Source organism: Vombatus ursinus, unplaced genomic scaffold, assembly GCF_900497805.2.
Source record: "Vombatus ursinus unplaced genomic scaffold, bare-nosed wombat genome assembly UNPS02014789.1, whole genome shotgun sequence".
Lineage (NCBI taxonomy): Eukaryota > Metazoa > Chordata > Mammalia > Diprotodontia > Vombatidae > Vombatus > Vombatus ursinus.
Window position 1 is genome coordinate 6825721 of NW_020954567.1, and position 22850 is coordinate 6848570.

Sequence of the window (22850 nt, forward strand, 5' to 3'; positions counted from 1 at the left end):
AATGAGGAAGAAAAGAGGGAACAATATGATTTGGAGATTATAGATTTTTTAAAAATAATTGGAACCACTGTTTCCTTTAATCATCATGGATGTTTGAGAACAGACTGTATTTCATATAACCTGCTAATTAGCTACAAAACATCTTGTAAAAGAGTCTTCACAAAACCCCAAAGCTCAAAACTTTTAGCTTCTGGGACAAGTGAGAAAGTATAGTGGTACAAAATAGGCATTTCCTTAAATTACATGAAGTCCTAATCCTAAACCAAACATACCATGTATGGAATGCAATGCATCCTGGAAGGAAATATTATGCCATATAACATTCCCCATCTCCCTTAGCTGATTCACACTAAAATTTTCTACAGCTGCAGAAAGTTGAGACAATAATGGCTTTACTATGTAACTTGGGCAAATACTATGGTCTAAGTAAAGCCAGAGCCCTCATACTGGAGGAGTACTAACTACTCATAAATAAATTATAGAACGAATAAATAAAAGGTTACAAAATGTCTTGGCTTCATAAAACATATTCTAAAAAACTAGTAATCTTTTCCTACATATAATTGTCATTTCTAGTCAAAGACTGGCTCATGCATTCAAACTGATAATAGAAATCACAAAATTGCATATCTTATTAAGAAAAATGAATTATCTTATCAAAAGTCATATCCAGTCAGAGGCAGAGCAGGGACTAAACCTAAGCTTCCTAGTATACTGTCAGGTACTTTCCTCTAGATTACTTTTTCTAATTGGAAGTTGGAGTCGTTGAGCTAAGACTAAAGAAACTGAGTCAGTTTGCTGGCAGTAGTAGTAGTAGTAGTAGATCACGGCTTACAAAAATGAGGTAAGTTGGTTGGTCCTCTTAACTAGACCTTCCTTCCCGCCTTCTCAGCTTTCTTTCTGAGACTTTAAAATATGCTAGGATATCATGCAAGAAAAAAAAAAAAGACAAGATATGATATATGCTTGGGCTGTAAGGGATGTGAGATGGGTGTTGTGGTAAACTGAGGGGAAGCCCTGAAGGGAACATGAGATGAAAATTTCAGAAAAGTTTATATTGTTTTCAGATGAGATTTTCCACATAAAGTGGGATATGTAACATACAGCAAAACTGAAAATGCTTTTCAACACTGAAAGAGAGACAAAGGCACCAAAATAAAAGTCATCTTAGAAAGAGTGGAGTCAACTGAGGGACCAGACCTATGATGTCATATAGAAAAGAAAAAAGGAAGGACATGAGCATTTATGAAGCACCTAGTATGTGTCAGGCACTGTCTTAAGTATTTTATAAATATCTCATTTGATTCTTACAATAATCCTGGAAGGTAGGTATTACTATCCACATTTCTAATTGAGGAAAACGAGTCAGACACAGGTAAAATGACTTGCCTAGGGTCACAGAGTCAGTAAGTATCTGAGACTGGATTTTAACTCAGATCCTCCTTACTCCAGGCCCAGTGCTCTATCTACTGCAACGTCAGTGGCCTCTAAAGCCTTTTGGTCTATACCTTTTGTAAAGATCAAAACCACACAAAATTCTGCTAAAGATTTCTATTTAAAAGGACATAATATTTGGGCTGCAATTAAAATGAGAGGAGTATTGTGGCAAATAAAAATCTGTTCAGAGTTGGTGAGGTGAAAATTAAATGTCATGGAAGAAAGATATAATTTATAAAAGGGGCTGAGATTATTATATTTCCAGCAAAGTGAAGGAAATTATATAAAAGTAGAGACTTGATACCAAGAAAACCTCTCTCAATGTATGATCAACAAAATAATCAGAATTATTTGGTTATTTCACCTGCCCCTTTCAAAACCATAACTTTTAGTGTTATCACCTGTATTCCTGAATGTATGCCTCCCCTAGCCAGTGAGCCATCCCTTTTAACAAAGAGAAGAAATTAGCGATTTAGCAAACCTAACCAACACATCAACTAAACCTGATAACATGTTAAGTGTTCCATATCTACAGCACCCCAAAACTCTGAAAAGAAGAGAAGGATATACATTTTCTCAAGTCAGTGAGATCAAATAAGATATCTGTAAAGTACATAGCACAGGGGTGGGGAACCTGTGGCCTCAAGGCCACATGTGGCCCTCTAGGTCCTGAAGTGCGGCCCTTTCACTAACCCAAACTTCACAGAAAAAATCCCTTGATTTGACACTACGTGTGGCCTCAAGGCAGCAGGGGTTCCACCCCTGGCATAGCACAATGCCTGGAACATACTAAGTGATATATCAATGTTAGCTAAATTAGCTATTATCTCTTTTGGGGAGGCCAAATTTTTACCTCCTCTTTTACTTTTAAGAAGCTAATCATTATGACAAAGATTATACATTATGACCGCGTGGGATTTATATCAGGAATGCAAGGCTGGTTTAATGTAAGGAATATTAATTAACATAATTGATTATATCAATAACAAAAGTAATCAAAATCACATGATTACATCAACAGATGCAGAAAAAGCTTTTGGCAGAATACACACTCATTCCTATTAAAAACATTTGAAAGCATAGGTATCAATAGATTTTTCCTTAAAATGATAAGAAGAATCTATCTAAAACCAACAGCAAGCATTGTTTGTTACAGGAATAAGCTAGAAATCTTCCCAGTAAGATCAGAAGCGAAACAAGCATGGCCATTATCCCCAGTATTATTCAATATTGTACTAGAAATGCTTAGAGAAGAAAAAGAAATTGAAGGAATCAAAATGGGCAATGAGGTAATAAAACTACTTCTGCAGATGCTATGATGGTATACTTAGAAAATCCTAGAGATTCAACTAAAAAGCTAGTTGAAACAATAATTTCAGCAAAATAGCAGAATATAAAATAAACCCACATAAATCATCAGCATTTCTATGTATCACCAACAAAACCCAGCAACAAGAAATAATAAGAGATAGTTCATTTAAAATAAATGTAGACATTATAAAATACCTGGGGGTATATCTGACTAGATAAACCTAGGAACTATATGATCATTGTTGAGATGTAAAATGAATAATTTTGATTACATTGAATAAAAAGTTTTTGTACAACCAACGTAGCCAAGATTAGAAGAAAAACAGAAAATTGGAAAAGTTTTATAGGCAGTTTCTCGGATAAAGGCCTCATTTCTCAAATATGTAGAGAACTTTGCCAAATTTATAAGAATGAGTCATTCCCCAACTGATAAATGGTCAAAGGATATAAACAGGTAGTTACTGGAGGAAGAAATCAAAGATATATATAGTCACATGAAAAAATGCTCTAAATCATTACTGATTAAAGAAATGCAAATTAAAACAACTCTGAGATACCATAGCACACTTATCAGACTGGCTAAACTATAGAAAGGGAAAATGACAAATATTGAAAGGGATGTGGAAAAACTGGTACACTAATACAATGCTGGTGGAACTGTGAACTGATCCAACCATTTTGGAGAGCAATCTGGAGATAAGCCCAAAGAATTATAAAACTGTGTATACTCTTTGACCCAGCAATACCACTATTAGGTCTATTTCCCAAGGTGATTTTTGCTGTTATTGTTGGTCCTTTGTTCTTGAAGAGGATCAATGACATCCCAAGGGTAAGGTCTTGACTTGCTTGTGAACTGGATTTAAGAGAGGCAGGGCTGCACAAAGTCATTAGCTTCACTCTCTCCTCCACAGTAATCAAAAATCCAGTGGCAAGACAAAAAGTCAAGAGACTGGCAATGGCCTAACCAAGGTGATCAGGGAAAAAGGAAAAGAACTTATATGTCCTAAAATACTTACAGCAGTTCTCTTTGTGGTTGCAAGGAACTGGAAATTGAGGGGAAGCCCATCAACTTGGGAATGGATTAATAAGTTGTGGTATATGACTGTGATGGAATATTACTGTGTTGTAAGAAATGATGAGCAAGTTGATTTTAGGAAAACATAGAAAAAATGGCATGAAATAATGAAGTGTGAAACAGACAGAACCAAGAGAACATTACATATAAATGACTGCAATATGGTTTGAAGAGTAAATGTGAATGACTAAGCTATTTTGAGTTATGTGAATATTCACATCAATTACAAAGGACCTATGAAGGAAGATACTATCCACCTCCAGAGAAAAAACTGATATATGGAACTATGTATTGTATAGTTTCACATATACACCTGTGAGGGACTGTCTGATGTTGGCTACTGCCAAGTGAGGATTGTGGCAAGATGGGGTAGGAACAAGATATTAGGAAGTAACCGGAGCTCACGCTCCCAAGGCAGGGGCTGTGCTAGGCGGAGTTGTGGTGAACTGGGATGGGAACTGGATACAGAGAAGTAACCGGAGCTCACGCTCCTGAGGCAGTGGGCAGTGCTATGTGGAGCTGTGATAAGCTGGGGAAGGAACAGAATACAAGGAAGTAGCCGGAGCACGTGCTCCTGAGGCAGGGGGCTGTGCCACGTGGGAGTGGGACGGCAGAGGACCAGTTCCCTTTGCTTAGTCCCCTCCCTAAGTGCAACGTCAACCCCAGACACCTCCTTCCTGTGTCCTTCCTGACTTCCTGGGTCACGTACCTTCCCTTTGTGTAGCACTGACCCCAGACGCCTCCTCCCGGTATCTGAGCGTGACTTCCTAGGTCACGTACTCTCCCTTTGTCTATGCACTAATCCCAGACGCCTCCTTCCTGTATCCGGTCCTAGCCTCCTGCGTCACTTCCTCTCCCTTGGTGCGCTAAACCCAGACATCCCCTTCCGGTATCTGATCCTACAATCATTGACTAGTAGGCAGGCTGAGGAGGAGGGGCTAAGTAGGTACTTAAGGAATGGGTCGTGGTCGGAGCTCGCTCTCTCTTTGCTCCTGCTCTCTTGCTATGGCCTTCCTGTGATGGCCTCTGAATAAAGCTCGGGTGTTGGCATCTCCTGGTCAGCTCATCTCTGTGTGTTTATCCGGGCAGGCTCTGAAGACTGGTAAGTATGACTCTGGCAGCCTGCTCCTTATAGGAGGAGAGTGCACGGCGCGGCCGGCACATACACCTGTGTCAAATGTCGACTTTCTTTTGTGTGGGGTTGGGAGGGAGACAAACAGCTTGGAATGCAAATGTAACAAAAAATTAAAATTATATATGATAAAAAAAGATAAATGCTTGTTGACTTGATTAACACAGAGGTTACAGACTCAAGATGAAAAAATGAGGCATACATTTTTGGGCATGGCTAATGTGGGATTTGTTTTGCTTGCCTCTATTTGTTACAAGGTTGTTGGGTTTTTCCCCCACAATGGGGGAACAGGAGAGTAAGGATATAAATGCTAATTAATTAAAAAAATAAAATAAAAAGATTACAAGGTACCAAAAAACAGCTAATCAAGGGCAATTTAAGAATGCCTCAGATCAGACTATAAATAGAATAAACTTTGTTCTCATGCCAATTTTACATTGTTGAGGCAAAAATTACATAGGTGGAGAAGGGGGGAATATCTTTCTAAAAAGCAGTATTTTGTGCAAAAGACCTGGGGTTTTTCTTGAGCTACAAATTCAATGACTACATGTATGATATAGCAGCCTAATTCAATTTTGGGCTATGTTAACAAGAAGTATCATTTCTAGAGCAAGAGATTAAGTAGTTCTGTCTCCTACCTTGGTCAGACCCCTTCTGATTATTTCTGAGAACCTTTTTTTTTTTTTAATAAAAGACACTGACAAGTTGGAATGTATCCAGAATGACCAATATTTAAGGGGATTTGAACCACGCATGCTATGATCAGTTGAAGCAATTGAGGATATTTAACCTAAGGAAGGGAAAAACTGATCAAAGGAAGTGGAAGAATTAGGGGAAGAAGCATGATAAACTGTCTTCAAATATTTGAAGTTTCCCTGTGAAAGGGGAATTACATGGTGACATTTGTTCTGCTTGGTCCTGAAGGGCAGAACTAGGTCCAATGGGTAGAAGTTATAAAACACAAGATTTTGGAAGAAAAAAGAAAAAGTTCATAACAATTAAAACTGTCTGAAAGGGGACTGCAGTGCCCCAGAGGATGAGTTCCCTCTCACTGGAGGTCGAGAGGCAACTAGATGACCAATTGTACAGGACAGATGTAAAAGGACTGAAGCTTGGGGTTACATTTGGAATATGATGATTTCTGATATTCCTTTCAACTCTTGTCTATTATGATACTGAATGTATACTATATTAAACTGCAGAATTTGTGATATGCAACACCTTCCCACCTCCCTCAGCTCTTCTCCCCTCTGATTGGACAGGTGGAAGATGGAGCATTAAACACCATCCAAAGCTTTCCTTTATAGACGGCAGGATGTGGACTTTGCAACTCACTCCAACTTGCAGCTGCAGCTCTGCTTGGTCTTTGCCCCCCACCCCCCAGCTTTCTTTAGTGGGCTGTCTTCCCCCAATAGATTCTAAATTCCTTGAAGGCAGGAAGTGTCTTTCTTTTTCTTATTTGCATTCCCAGGGCACAACACGCAGGCACTTAATAAATGTTTATTGAATTGAATTTTCTCTGAAAACAGAATAATCACCATTACTTAATGATTGTAAACTAGTATAAAAATTGAGCAAATATGGCAAAAATACTCAGCTATTAGTGGAAAACACATAGAAAATGTGGTTGAACAAGTTTATTCCAATTCTAATTTTCAAGACTTTGATTATACAATTTGTGAACTCCTTTCTTCCAGGCATTTATTACCTTGAGCCATCTTCCTGAGACACATACATCTCTACTTAAGCATTATAAAGTTACATACCCTATTATTCATTAAATGGGTCCACAAAAATACAAAGTTCAGTGAAACTGCAATATAACGTGGCTTAGTTGTAACATGCTATACTTTAAAATAATACTTTGCAAAATATTACCCGGTCTGTAGATTCATTTCATATGTAAAATAATATTTATCACAACATGGACTTTTTGGAAAGTGTATATGCTTATATTAACAGGCATACCTCCATATACGGAAGAGCTGAGAGGCTCCTGCGGCACCGACAAAAAAATTAACAGCAAACAGACTCCAGTTTTTAGGAATAATAACAAGAGAGTATCTTGACCAAATTAACCCTGTTAAAACAAAAAAGAAACAAAGTGTGGGCGGAAAGCTTAACTATTGCTGCACTGCTATATTTTAATTATTCAGTTTTTAGTGTTAAATAGTTAGAAATTTAAAAAGACCACAAAAGAAGAGATGGTAATGTGATGCCCCCATCACATTATGATGATTCCCCATCCCCGTCCAAACTTTAGTTGCCATTAAGAGGTCCATATCCAGTGTGATATAATTTTTTTCCTATTCAAAAAGGAAAACTATCTCCTCTACCACCTTTTTTTATTTTTTAAAGATATATATGATTCATTTGATTCTACCAAAAAAATTCATACATAGCTAAATAATTTTTTTGGGTCCAGATGTATAATTTCTTTGGTGTAGGGACCTCATGATGTGTAAACTCCTCTCCTCTACTAGATGCAGAGCTGCAACACATTTACAACCTGAAAGTCCTAGAGAATTACCTGAGGAGCATGAGAAGTAAAATTACTTAACCACAGTCACATAGCTAGTAATTGTCAAGAACCCAGATCTTACTGAGCCCCAAAGCTGGCCCTCTCTGCACTACACCATGCTGCCTTTTGTTAAGTACATTTAAAATAAAAATGAAAAGCATAATGGAAGATTTGAAACACTCACCTGTAGCCATTAATACAGCAGACTGTGCTGTGCTGAGTTTTTCTGCTGGCCTAGCCATGTCAGCCAATCCAGCACAAACTAACCCCTGGAAAATACACAAACCATAACTCAAAATTAATGAGCAAAATATATATACATATGAAAATTGCTTTGAGACTAATGATCCGAGTGTCTTCCTTTCCATTCTTTTGTTTTTCTATACTATTTTTGCTTTTGAAAAAAATACAGGAAATGTTTTATTTCAGAATAACAAACTAAATATATTTCTATTATATTGCTTGAATATCAGCACAGGGCCATTTCTCCAAATACATTCTATACCTTCAACATGATTTATTCAAGGAATTATCACAACCATAGCGAACATATCTTAGCCTCATTCAGAAAGTGTAGTCATATCTTTATTATATTTCGAGAGACAAGTCGCTTTAGAATGTGAAGAATGTACTTTAAAAAAGCTATTTATTTTTAATCTTTGAATTTCCTGAGAAATTCTGTTATACATTTCTTATGCATGTTCTTAGACATAGTAAACAATCAAATTTATCTAGATAACAAAAATATCTATAAAACCACATTTTAGGAAAGGGCATAAGTTTTAACCAAGTAATTAAAGTCTTTTCAATTAATCACATCAGTAGAAGAAAAGACTGTTTAACCAGTTTCAATTTGAAGTATGGAAGCATAATTAGAGGTCTATGGTGACAAGTTCGACCTTTTCTTTTCCTTGATCCTCCATCCTACAATTTATCTCACTCTTCCCCTCTCCCTTCTAAGCTTTCATCTTCTCGTTCCTTTCTTTTTCCCCTGCCTTGCTTTACATCTCCTACAACATGGGCACAGAATCAGACTGTAGGTAAAGAGAAGGCAGAGGGAGTGTATTTGGAGGCTTGTGTTATACAGAGGTTAGCAGAATGGTTTTAAAAAATTATTTGAAATTTAACAACCATCAACAAAAATTATCAAATAAACATTTAGAAACAACATTTAGCTTTTAAAAAGGCAAAACTGAACAAATTATTAAACAACAGAAGAAAATAGTTAGCCAAGTATCTGTGATGGCCCTGGCACTGAGTATGCAAGATGGCAGCATTTGGTAACTTTTTCACTTTTTCTGCCTCTTTTCCAGGGAATGGTGGCAATAAACTGGGAATGCTCTCACACAGCTTATTAATTCCCTTTTCCAGAAAGTTTGCAAATTTCCTCTATTCGGATGTCAACTGCCTAGACTTTGGGGGAAGGCAAATGAACTCCATTTCCCTTAAATCTTTTGTTTGAATTCAAACCTGTTTGCATGTAGGTCTAAATTTCAGTAAGTAATCAGAGTATAAAAACGATTTTGCAGATTTGACAATATCAAATGACATGATGTATATGTGAAAGTAATTTTATTAGTCAATCAGCTAGCATTTATTATGGGCCTATGTGCCAGGTACTATGCTAGGCTATGGGTGTACAAATACAAAGAATGAATCAATCCTCTAAATATAAATTATTTTATCTCTTCCAGCTCTGTTTCTGTGACCCTAGGATTATAATGAGAAAGCACCATATTTGTGATCCTATGATTAATTGTACAGGCACCATTAACAGATCGAAATCATCTAGAGAAGTAAATTTTGGTTTTCATCAGTTAATCCACAAACAAAAACTCTGAGGTATAATGTGTTCTCCTTGAGACTTAATATCAAACAAAGCAGTAGTGAAACTCTAACTCTTGATCTGTTTTCTCAACCTCTCCTGTCCTCTCTTCTCCCTTCCCCCAATTTTTTTCATAAGATAAACTTCAAGGATCTGTGTGGGTGCTTCCTCTGGCAATGCAGATGGCAACACCTCTATAACCTTATTGACAGTCTTCGAACCTTATAGATAGTCTTCAAGAATGGCTACGGTCAATCATTTAATTTGTCCTGGGGCCAACCTAATGATGATCATCTCTGACAGCAGACATAAATCCTAACACCACAAGGCCTGTACTTGAAGACATTCTAGCCTGGTAGGACTTAGCAGATTGTGAACTCTGCTAACTCAGGGCTACCTTCATGCCATGAGGAAGCATCAGAGTAGGGCTTTAGAAGTAGTTCTTATAGGTTTACAAATTTTAAAAGTACAACTTTCCTTGCTTTTTAGATGCATTATCCATATAAATAATAATAGCACTTTAAATAGTAGCTTTAAATAGCATTAAAGCACTTCAAGGTTTGCAAAAATGCTTTACAAATATTATCTCCTTTTATATTCGCAACAAGCCCAGGAGGGATGTGCTATTATTCCCATTTTACAGATGAGGAATGTGAAGCAGACAGTGGTTAAAACCTGCCAGGGTCACACAAGCTAGTGAGTGCTTCAAGTTGAATGCGAACCCAGGTCTTCCAGATTCCAACTGGGTCTAGGGTTCCTCATCCATTGTGCCATCTATTGTAATGCTGTAAGGTAGCCTCAACATTCTTTACACACATTTCTGTTTTAAAAGGGAAGTATACAAAAGGCACATAATGTGACATAATAATGTGTTTTTGATCAATATCTTTAGTCTTAAAAAAATAAAAACAAACACTTTATTTGATCCTATTATCTCTAATCTCTCCTCCTTTTCATAGTTAAATTCCTAGAAAAAAGCTGTAAATAGATTTCTTTTCATTGTTTCCACTTCCTCCTCTCTGTCAGTGCACAACCTTTAGCAATCTAGTGCTCAACTAAAACAGCTCTCTACAAAGGCACCAACAATCTCTTAATCCTTTAGGACCTCGGTTCAGCATTTAACACAGTCAACCAGCCTCCTGCCACCTGGATTTTTATGACACTGTTTTCTTTTCTTATCTGTTAAAACCATCCACATTCTGCTCAATATGTGGATTTACCCAAGGGCTCCGCCCAGATCTTTCTTCCTTCTCACCCCCTTTTCCTCCTCTTCTCCTTCCCTCTGTGATCTCATGAATTCCCCAGGGCTCAATTTCTATGCAGATGATCCCCAAACCCAGGCCTTATCTTTCTCCAGAGTTCCTGTACCAACTTACAAACTACCAATTGGATTATCTCCAAGTAGATATCCTCCAGGCACCTTAAACTAAGTATCAAAAAACAAAAACAAAATCCCCCCCCCAAACCCATCCTCTAGAACCTACCTTCCTCTCTTAACTTCCCTATTCCTATTATCCCCATTTTTACAGATGAGGAAACTCAGGCAGACAGGTTAAGGGACTTGCCCAGGTTCACCCAGCTAGCGTAAGTGTCTGAGGCTGGATTTGAAGTCAGGTATTCCTGAATCCAAGCCTAGTGCTTTATCTCCGGCACCACCAATCTCCCTTATCAACACTCAATAGCCACAGGCCTAGTTCAGGCTCTATTCACTCTTGTCTAGTCCATTCCATTGGGCTATCTCTCTAATTTTTTTAACTAACATCAGATAGTTTTGGTGACTGCTGTTTTATAACATAGTTTGAGGTCTGGAAGTACTGTCGCCCCCTCATTCCTAACTCTTTTTTATCGTTTCCCTTGATAGTCTAGACCTAGATCTTTTATTTTTCCAAATGATTTCTGTTATTATTTTTTTACCAGGTTCTATAGTTTCCTATATCTTATCTATCATAGGGATACTTAGTACTATGCTGATGGTTAGTACTCTCATTGATGGGGATGGGATCTGAACCCCTAAAGGGAAACCATGTTTTTTGGGATCTGTTCCCCAAAAAAGAAAATTCTTGTACTTTTCTCACATCTCTGGCATTTCTCTGAAGCTGTAATCCACTCAACTGGCCTTTCATTGTGGCTATGTCCAATCTCCCAATTCTGTTCTGTTACCTCCCTATATTGCCTCTGTTCACCCCACAGCTTACTGGTCACTCCCATCCAGATCTTCCTTAGACCCCTCCTCCAGTCACCTCAGACTACTTGGTCACTTCTAGATCCCTCCCACAGTCTTTCTGTAAATAAGATTTATCTTGTCTCCATTAAGGTGCTCAGATTCATTGATAAGTCTAGCCAAGGGCACAGATTCTTAAGATGTAATCTGATTGCATTAGTGATAGCAATTGCTTAGATTCCTTAAGAGTCTGGCCAACATGGCAGATGTTCTAATAAAACTTGTCTTTGGCTGAAAGAAGGCTTGGGTCAAATTCATTTGGGCAGGACCCATGTGTTATAATTTTGGAGTCCCAGCACCCCTAAACCTCAACATCATGATTTGCTACAACACAATCTGAGAAGCAACAATATAGAGAAGTGAAAACATCTAGATTTCAACATGATAAATGAGACTGTGGCACAGAATATCTAAAATTAAAAACCAAAATGTCTTTTAAAATAAACCCTGAGCCAAGTTGCCTTTAACTCTAGCTCTCATAATAAAAAAAAAATAACTTTGGAGTAGAAATTAGTTTTAACATTTTAACCCCTGCAATGTACGGTTTTTAATAATTAAAAATGCCTGGAAAAGGTTTTTTATTTAAGCTAAATTAGTTAAGTGGTGTGGTCCTCAGGACATAGGACTAGAATTCGAAGAACTAAAATTTTATTATTTCCTGATGCCACCAATACCCTCAGTTTGAATTCCTTAAACAAGTTCCTCATATATAGTTCAGCATGATAATGATGAGAATATTTGCTATAAAGTAATTTTAAGGCATACAAAGAGTATATTTTTAATTTACAAAGTCATTTGATCCTATCTACTCTGTTGTTAAAAAATAAGGGTTTAAGTCATCCAGAGATTTCTTATTATTTGCCTGAAGTCAAACTCACCCATTTCATAATTGGTGCCCAGAAAAACACAGTTCTAGGACCTAAAAAGAAAGGGAAAAATTAACACATAAAAACCAATATTTTATATAAAATGCACACCATATCTATCATGTATATACCATACATACACATCCAAGGACCAAAGTTAAATATTTGTGAATCTATTTCTCAACTTTTAGTAACTTATAAAATTTATCACCAACTATGAACTAAAAGTTATATTCCTTTGTTGTAGCAAACAAGTCTTTAAAAAGTAGAATTGGTCAAATGGAAAAGGAAGCACAAAAACTCACTGAAGAGAACTCCTTAAAAAGTAAAATGGGTCAAATGGAAAGGGAGGTACAAAATCAAATAAAAGAAAACTCCTTAAAAATTATAATGGGGCAAGTGGAAGCTAATGACCCTGAGAACAAGAATCAGTCAAACAGAAACAAAAGAATGAAAAAATACAAGAAAATGTAAAATACCTCATTGGTAAAACAACTGACCTGGAAAATAGATCCAGTAGAGACAATTAAAAAGGGTGGTGAAAAGGGATTGTACTGAGAGAAGAAGAAAGGAGGCAGACAAGGATAAATTACATCACATGAAGAGGCACAAAAACCAAATACAGTAGAGGGAAAGAAGGGAGGGAGATGAGCATTGTTTTTGAACCTTACTCTCATCAGATTTGGTTCAAAGCGGGACAAGATCAGTTAGGTATAGAAATCTAACTTACCCTATAGGAAAAGAAAAGGGAGGGAGCTAATAGAAGGGAGGGCAGACTGAGGAGGGAAAGGGAAAAAGGAGAGAAAAAAGCATAAGGGGGAGGAGAGAATAGGATGGAAAGTAAGACAAAAATAGTAATCATAACTGTGAATATGAATGGGATGAACTCTCCCATAAAATGGAAATGAATAGTAGAGTGGATTAAGAACCATAATCCTATAATATATTGTTTACAAGAAACACATTTGAAGCAGAGGGATACACACAGAGTAAAGGTAAAAGGCTGGAGCAGAATACATTATGCTTCAGCTGGAGTAAAATAAGCAGGGGTAGCAATCCTGAATTCGGACAAAGCAAAAGCAAAAACAGATCTAATTAAAAGAGATAAGGAAGGAAACTACATCTTGATAGATAATGAATATCATTACTAAATATATATGCACCAATTGGTATAGCAGTCAAATTCTTAAAGAAGTTAAGGGAGATACAGGAAGAAACAGACAGCAAAACTATACTAGTGCGGAAACTTTCCCCTCCCCCTCTCAGAACTAGAGAAATTTAACCACAAAATAAACAAGAAAGAAGTTAAGGAGATCAATAGAATCTTAGAAAAGTAAATTTGGTTGACCTCTGGAGAAAACTGAATGGGGACAGAAAGGAAATATACCTTTTTCTTGGCGGTACATGGCACCTACACAAAAACTGATCATGTACTAGGGCATAAAAACCTCACAATCAAATGAAGAAAGGCAGAAATATTAAATGCATCCTTTTAAGATCATGATGCAATAAAAATTATATATAATAAAGGGCCATGGAAAGATAGACTAAAAATTAATTGGAAACTAAATAATCTAATCCTAAAGAATGAGTGGGTCAAACAACAAATCATAGAAACAATCTGCATCTAAGAGAATGACAATAATGAGACAACATACTAAAATCTATGGGATGCAGTGAAAGAGGTCCTTAGGGGAAGTTTTATATCTCTAAATGCTTATATGAATAAAATGGAGAAAGAAGAGATCAATGAATTGGACATGCAACTAAAAAAGTTAGAAAAAGAACAAATTGAAAAACCCCAATTAAATACTAAATTAGAAATTCTGAAAACCAAAGGAGAGATTAATAAAACTGAAACTAAGAAAACTATTGAACTAATAAAACTAAGCTGGTTTTATGAAAAAACAAAACAAAACAAAACCCAACAACAATAAAATAGATAAACCTTTGGTTAATTTAATTAAAAAGAAGAAGAAAACCAAATTACCAGCATCAAAAATGAAAAGGGTGAATTCACCACCAATGAAGAGGAAATCAAAACAATAATTAGAAGCTATTTTGCCCAAATGAATGCCAATAAATTTGACAATCTTAGTGAAATGGATGAATATTTGCAAAAATATAAATTGCCCAGATTAACAGAGGTGGAAATAAAATACTTAAACAACCCCATTTCAGAAAAAGAATTTGAACAAGCCACCAATGAACTCCCCAAGAAAAAAATCTCCAGGCCAGATGGATTTACAAGTGAATTCTATGAAACATTTAAAGAACAACTAATTCCAATATTACATAAACTATTTGGGAAAACAGGTGAAGGAGTCCTACCAAATTCTTTTTATGATACAAATATGGTGCTGATACCTAAGCCAAGAAGAGCCAAAACTGAGAAAAAAGTTATAGACCAATTTCCCTAACGAATATAGATTCAAAAATTTAAAATAAAATATTAGCAAAGAGATCACAATAACTTATCTCAAGGATAATACTCTATGACCAGGTAAGATTTATACCAGGAATGCAAGGCTGGTTCAATATTAGGAAAACTATCAGCATAGTTGACCTTATCAACAACAAAACTAACAGAAATCATATGATTATCTCAATAGATGCAGAAAAAGCCTTTAACAAAATACAACACCCGTTTCTATTAAAAACACTAGACAGCATAGGAATAAATGGAGTCTTCCTTAAAATGATAGATAGCATCTATCAAAAACCATCAGCAAGCATTATATGCAATGGGAATAAGCTAGAAGCATTGCCAGTAAGATCGGGGGTGAAACAAGGATATCCATTACTACCACTGTTATTCAATATTGTCCTAGAAATGTTAGCTGTAGCAATCAGAGAAGTAAAAGAAATGGAAGGAATTAGAACAGGCAAAGAAGAAACAAAGCTATCACTCTTTGAAACAATAAACAAATTTAGTAAAGTTGTAGGATATAAAATAAACCCACACAAATCATCAGTATTTCTATATATTACTAACAAAGCCCAGCAGCAAGAGACAGAAAGAGAAATTCCATTTAAAATTACTGTAGACACTATAAAATATTTGGGAGTCTACCTGCCAAAACAAAACCAGGAACTATATGAACACAATTACAAAACACTTTTCACACAAATAAAGTCAGATCTAAATAACTGGAAAAGTATCAGTGGCTCATGAGTAGGTCAAGCTAATATAATAAAAATGACAATTCTACGTAAATTAATTTACTAATACAGTGCCACACCAATCAAACTACTAAATCATTATTTTATAGAGCTAGAAAAAACAATAAAAAAATTCATCTGGAAGAACAAAAAGTCCAAAATATCAAAGGAACTAATGAAAAGAAATGCAAGGAAAGGTGGCCTAGCTGTACCTGATCTTAAATTGTATTATAAAGCAGCAATCATCAAAACTACTTGGTACTACTGGCTAAGAAATAGAGCGGTGGATCAGTGGAATAGGTTAGGCATACAAGACATAACAGTCAACGACCATACTAATCTATCATTTGATAAATCCAAAGACTCCAGCTTCTGGGATAAGAAATCACTATTTAGCAAAAACTGCTGAGAAAAGTGGAAAAATGTATGGCAGAAACTGGGCATGGACCAACATCATAAACCCTATACCAAGATTAAGTCAAAATGGGTACATGATTTAAATATAAAGACTGATACTATAAGCAAACGAGAAGAGCAAGGAATAGTTTACCTTTCAGATCTATGGAAAAGGGAAGAATTTATGACCAAACAAGAGATAGAGAACATTATGAAATGCAAAATGCACAATTTTGATTACATTAAATTGAAAAGTTTTTGCACATGGAAAGCCAATGCATCCAAGATTAGGAGGGAAGCAGAAAACTGGGAAAGAATTTTTACAACCAGTGTCTCTGATAAAGGCTTCATTTCTAAAATATATAGAGAACTGAGTCAAACTTATAAGAACACAAATCATTCCCAAATTGATAAATGGTCAAAGGATATGAACAGGCAGTTGTCAGAGGAAGAAACTAAAGCTATCTATAGTTATATGAAAAAATGTTCTAAATCAGTATTGATTAGAGAAATGCAAATCAAAACAACACTGAGGTACCACATCACACCTATCAGACTGGCTAACATGACAAAACAGGACAATGATAAATGTTGGAGAAGATGTGCGAAAAGTGGAACACTAATACATTGTTGGTGGAGTTGTGAAATGATCCAACCATTTTGGAGAGCAATTTGTAACTATGCCCAAAGGGCTATAAAATTGTGCATACGCTTTGATCCAGCAATACCACTACTAAGTTTGTATCCCAAAGAAATCATAAAAAAAGGAAAAGGACTTACATGTATAAAAATATTTACAGCAGTTCTTCTTGTGGTGGCAAAGAACTGGAAATTGAGGGGATACCCATCAATTGGGGAATGGCTGAACAAGTTGTGGTATGTGAATGTAATAGAATACCACTGTGCTGTAAGAAATGATGAGCAGGCCAAATTCAAAAAACCTTGGAAAGACTTACATGAACTGATGCAGAGTGAAATGAGCAGAACCAAGAACATTATATACAGTAACAGCCACATTATAGGATGACTGACTTTGATAGACTTGACTCTTCACAGTGACACAAGAATCTAAGACAGCTCCAAAAGATTCATGATGGAAATTGGTATTCACACCCAGAGAAAGAAATATGGAGTCTGAATGCAGATGGAAGCATACTATTTGTTCTCCTTCTCCTTTACTGTTTTGTTTTATTGCTTTATTCTTGTGGTTCTTTGTGAGGGACTGTCTGATGTTGGCTACTGCCAAGTGAGGATTGTGGCAAGATGGGGTAGGAACAAGATATTAGGAAGTAACCGGAGCTCACGCTCCCAAGGCAGGGGCTGTGCTAGGCGGAGTTGTGGTGAACTGGGATGGGAACTGGATACAGAGAAGTAACCGGAGCTCACGCTCCTGAGGCAGTGGGCAGTGCTATGTGGAGCTGTGATAAGCTGGGGAAGGAACAGAATACAAGGAAGTAGCCGGAGCACGTGCTCCTGAGGCAGGGGGCTGTGCCACGTGGGAGTGGGACGGCAGAGGACCAGTTCCCTTTGCTTAGTCCCCTCCCTAAGTGCAACGTCAACCCCAGGCACCTCCTTCCTGTGTCCTTCCTGACTTCCTGGGTCACGTACCTTCCCTTTGTGTAGCACTGACCCCAGACGCCTCCTCCCGGTATCTGAGCGTGACTTCCTAGGTCACGTACTCTCCCTTTGTCTATGCACTAATCCCAGACGCCTCCTTCCTGTATCCGGTCCTAGCCTCCTGCGTCACTTCCTCTCCCTTGGTGCGCTAAACCCAGACATCCCCTTCCGGTATCTGATCCTACAATCATTGACTAGTAGGCAGGCTGAGGAGGAGGGGCTAAGTAGGTACTTAAGGAATGGGTCGTGGTCGGAGCTCGCTCTCTCTTTGCTCCTGCTCTCTTGCTATGGCCTTCCTGCTTGGCCTTGCTGTGATGGCCTCTGAATAAAGCTCGGGTGTTGGCATCTCCTGGTCAGCTCATCTCTGTGTGTTTATCCGGGCAGGCTCTGAAGACTGGTAAGTATGACTCTGGCAGCCTGCTCCTTATAGGAGGAGAGTGCACGGCACGGCCGGCACAGTTCTTCCCATTAGTTCTAATCTTTTGGAAGTAAATGTTGAAAACTAAAAATAAATTAATTTAAAAAAACAAAACAAAACAAAAAAGACGTGAAGAATGTGAAACTTTTTATTTGTCATTTGAAATAAAGAGAGAAAACATTATTCTAGTCACTTTTGTGTAAATCTTGGTAACTTCTCAGTGAAAATATTGCAATTCTGGTTACTACACCTCAAGACCCATAATGATGAAGACAGCAGAGCTATTTCCATGAGGACAGACTACACCAATCAAGATTTTTCTGAAGACCACAAATAATAGGTTTGGATGAGGTGATCAAAGACTTGTTCAATAAAATTCAGGTATTGGTTAAAGTTAATGGGGGTAATTTTTGTTTTGTTTTGTTTTTTTTACACAATGGGTAGTAAACACATAAAACTTGTAACCAAAGGGTAGTACAGGTTAAAAATAACATAGGATGATCAAGAAGGATTTAGATCAGAGGTGGGGAATCTTCGGCCTTGAGGTCACATGTGGCCCTCTAGGTCCTCAAGTGAGGCCCTTTGACTGAATCCAAACTTCAAATTGAATCCAAACAAATGTGTTCTGTGAAGTTTGGATTCAATCAAAGGGCTGCACTTAAGGACCCTATATGAGGCCATTCATGGTCTCAAGGCCAAAGGTTTCCCACCCCTGATTTAGATAAATTTATAGATGAAATTTGCAGAGGGTATGTCATTAACCTTGAAGTTTATGTCAGAAAGAATACTGGAGAAGATGGATCATAGGCCTGACTTAGAATATTTTTTACATTCTTTTCCCAAACTTGGTAGATAAGAAAAGTTATCTCTACCATGAGTATATTATATTTTTCATTCTAAAATAAATATCAACAGAACAGTTTCTACTCTTCTGCCTCATTTCTGTGGCATTTAGCTGCCATCTCATTTGAATATTAACTACTAGGCCCTGCCCTAGGTGCTAGAAGAACTTAAATACTAAAGAGTTTATATTTTATCCCACAGGCATTGGAGATGTGGTCAGACCTGAGCTTTGGGAAGATTGTACTGGCAAGTGTTTGAATCTGGAGAGGAGAAAGACTGGAAACAGATTGTTTATGAGGCCATTACAACAATCCAGACAAGAAGTAAGGAGCGTCTGAACTACTGTGATGGTGGGTGAGAGAGACAGCCCAGGTTATAAAGCTGGGTGACTGGGTGGCTCATTCAGTCTCACCCAATCATGTTATCTACATAGAGGAAAGAGAAGCTAAGGGTATTGCCTGAGACCAAGAATGCTGATCTCCCAATCCCGAGGTGAAAGGTCAACTCTGGCCTGCTACTTACTACCTGCATAAGCTCCAGGAGGTGGCTAGATAAGGCCCTTTCAAGTTCTAGAGCAAGGACCTTACAGAGGTCATTAGTAGCAGAACTTAATTAGATAGGAATCTAGTTCCTCTAATTTGATGTGGGCTTTAAAAGATGGAAAAGAACCCCAAGAAGAGGGAAACTACCAGAGAAGTAATAAAATCACAGGGAGAGGAGACACAAAAAGGCTCATTTGGGAAGTACAAAATAATATAGTTTGATGGATTATAGCAAAGTGAAGAGGGATCCTACCAGCCTGTGGCAGGTGGGGACTTATCTCTACCAGGGAAACAAAAGGAAGCCATCTAACTGAATAAGGACTAGAATTACCCTGACATTGGGGGAAGGGGAATGAATGCAGGCAGAGATCCCTAAGCATTGTGCTTTCTTTTCAGCTCTAGTTCTGGTTGTCTGATTGTCTAAAGGGGCTATAATGAGGCCCTCCTAGCAAGGTGAGCATGGGAATACAGAAGACACATATCTGAGATACTGTGGAAGTGGAACTGGGAGGAACTAGAAATCGATTAGAAACGAGGGGAAGAAATAGAGGCAAAAAATAACTCTCAAATTATGACCATATAACTGAACTCAATATCTTTTCCTCTAAACTCTCCCCCACTTATTTGTACTTATTTATTTGCTTGTTGTCTTCCTCATTAGATTACAAGCAAGGCCTCTTTTTGTATCCCCAGAATTGGCACACAATAGGAACTTAATAAATGCTTGTTGACTGACTGACCACAGGAAAAAAGGTAAATGATGAAGCCACAAAAGTAAATCGATATGTCAAAGGGAAGAGCAGGTGTAGAGAGAAAGATACTGCGCTTGGTTTAAGTCCATATGCACTTTTGTTATAGTACTGAGAGGGAATTCTAGTATTTCTCTCTGACGCTGCAAAATCATTCTGTCAATTCCTTTCTCTCAATTTTTACTATGTTCTCCAGAACAGTGGCGTCAAACTCAAACACAAATAGATCCCTGCAGGTGCATACTGATTTAGAAAACCACAAATTATCTATGTGGTATTGTATTTTTATTAATTTTGTTAAATATTTCCAATTACAGTTTTACCTGGTTCCAGTTGCACTTGGGAGTTTGACACCTCTGCTCTAGATCCATATTCTTACCTTTGCTTCTGTGACAAAATCATCTGGGACCTTTTTATTGTCCTCTAATCACTTCCTTATGTCCTTTTCTGTTAGATTATAAACTCCTTGAGGATAGAGGCGATCTTCATTTTTTTCTGTAACCCCAGTATTGAGCACAGTGCTTGGCACATAGTCAGCTTTTAATAAATGCTTTTTAATTCATTGTGTGCTCTCTCCAGTTGTTTCTCCTACTTGCTATAGAACATTTCCTTAAGAAGGTAGATAGAAGTTAACTAATAATATGTAGGCGAAATATGGGTGAGCAAACTAAATGCTATGTAAAGTCTGAGGGAGGAAAGGTCATTTATTAGTGACTTAGAGGGGAGGGTCTATATCTTGCCACAGGACCCAGATGGCTCCAGAGGAGAAAGTGAGGCTGTTGACTTTGCATAGCCCCGCCTCACTTAAATCCAGTTCACTTGCATGTCATGGCATCACCTCCCTGATATCATGATCCTTTTTGAGAATGAAGGACAAACAACAACAAACAACAAGGGGGGGGGGGAAGAAATCTGAAAACTTCCTAGAGGACGTGACATTTGAGTTATACTTTAAAAGACTGTGTGTTGGGGCAGCTAAGTGGCCCAGTGGATAGAGCACTGGCTCTGGAGTCAGGAGGACCTGAATTCAAATCCAGCCTCAGACACATAACACTTACTAGTTGTGTGACCCTGAGCAAGTCATTTAACCCCTATTGCCTCATATAAAAAAAACACAAAAGTCTGTGTTTATGGATTGATCATTACATTTCACAGTAAACATATGGTTTCAATTACAGTATTTAACTTATAATTATATCCTCTTAAGACTGAAAAGGAAATACCTAAGTTATAGGCAAAAGGAATTAGTTTGGAAAATGTATATTTTATATATATACGTATATACGTATACATGTATTTAAGTATGAGTAGTAGAGAGTTGATTAGAACACTACTGATCAATTGATTTCCCTCAGCCTAGTTGAGATTACGAAACTACAATCTGTAAGGGACAGAGGAAGACATTAAGGTGTTAAAGTCTAAGACCAAAAAAGTATCTGTACTTTATTATCCATTTACAAGATTTGAAGAAATTCTTCTGCCAAGTCTGATGAAATCAGAAGGCAGCTAGCCACTGGCGGGCCAAAGGATCTGCCAGGCCCCTGGTGTTCCTTTAAAAGACAACACCATTCTGCTGCCAAAGTAATTTTCTTAAAGTGCAGATCTGACTACACCACCTTCCTTGCTCAGTAAACTCCAGAGGTGTCCTGTAACTTCTAGGATAAGACATAAATTGTCCTGTTTCACATTTAACACTTCACAGCTTGGCCCCTTCTGACCTCTCAAATCTCCTTACAATAATTATCACCCTTCACATGCTGGAATTTAGCCAAACTGGCCTACTCACTAGTCCTTACACACAGTGCTGGCAGTCCCCTCTGCCTAAAATGCTCTTCCTCCTCAACTGCACTTTCTGGACCCCTGCCTCCCCTCAAGACTTGGCTCAAGTATAATCTTCTGCAGGCCTCTACCTGTCCCCTGAGCTACTATGGCCTTCCCAGCCAAGGCTACTTTATCTTTGCCTTGTATGTTTCTTTTACATTCGTCTACATGTGCATGTCATCTCTCTAAATGGACTGAGGACAGGAAATGTTTCACTTTTGTCTCTATATTCCCACTGTCTAGTACACTGCCTGGCACATTAACAGGTGCTTAATAAATACTTGTTGACTGACTGAAGGTAGCATTCATTTGCTATTGGATTTTAGAGCTAAAGTCTAAAGTCCTATTACTGCCAACATTAAAGTTAACCTTACGTTCAATCATAAAGGTATGATGTTAAACCTAAGAGGAACAAATAAAACCGTGCAAAAATTTATTAAATTAGAGAAAGAAGTATTTCATAACAGTTTTTGTTTCTGCCATTTTCATAAACTATCATATACACGTGTGTGCAGCAAACCCGGAAAATATCTATATTTAACAAAAACTGCTGGTAACCTGGAAATAGTCTGCCAGAAATTAAGTTTAGAACTGTATCTTTGACCATATACCACCAAATAAACTCCACATAGATAAGCGTACTAAATATGAAAGGTTTAAACGCTTTAATGACTTTCTCTGGTAACCTAGTGTTAGCCTTCCATGTTGCCTCCCACTGAGGAAAACAAAATAGAAATAAAACTCTTGTGACAAATATGCATAGTTGGACAAAACAAATTCCCATACTGGCCAAGTCTGAAAATGAATGTCTCACTCTGTACCCAGAGGCCATCACCTTTCTCAGTCAGGAGGTAGGGTAGCATGCTTCATCATTAGTCCTCTGTTGGTCACTGGACTGAACCAAGTTAAGTCTT

At 37.5% G+C, this 22850-nt stretch overlaps 1 protein-coding gene across 1 annotated transcript in view; it reads right to left on the minus strand.

The window, feature by feature from the left end:
• Positions 1 to 22850, minus strand: part of MPC2 (mitochondrial pyruvate carrier 2) — a 28761-nt gene that overhangs the window by 898 nt on the left and 5013 nt on the right. The window contains exons 2-4 of the mRNA XM_027868319.1: positions 12401 to 12441; positions 7661 to 7745; positions 6924 to 7035 (exon numbers count right to left, since the gene is read on the minus strand). Coding sequence (XP_027724120.1) covers positions 6924 to 7035; positions 7661 to 7745; positions 12401 to 12441 — 238 coding nt within the window. The remainder of the gene's footprint in view (positions 1 to 6923; positions 7036 to 7660; positions 7746 to 12400; positions 12442 to 22850) is intronic.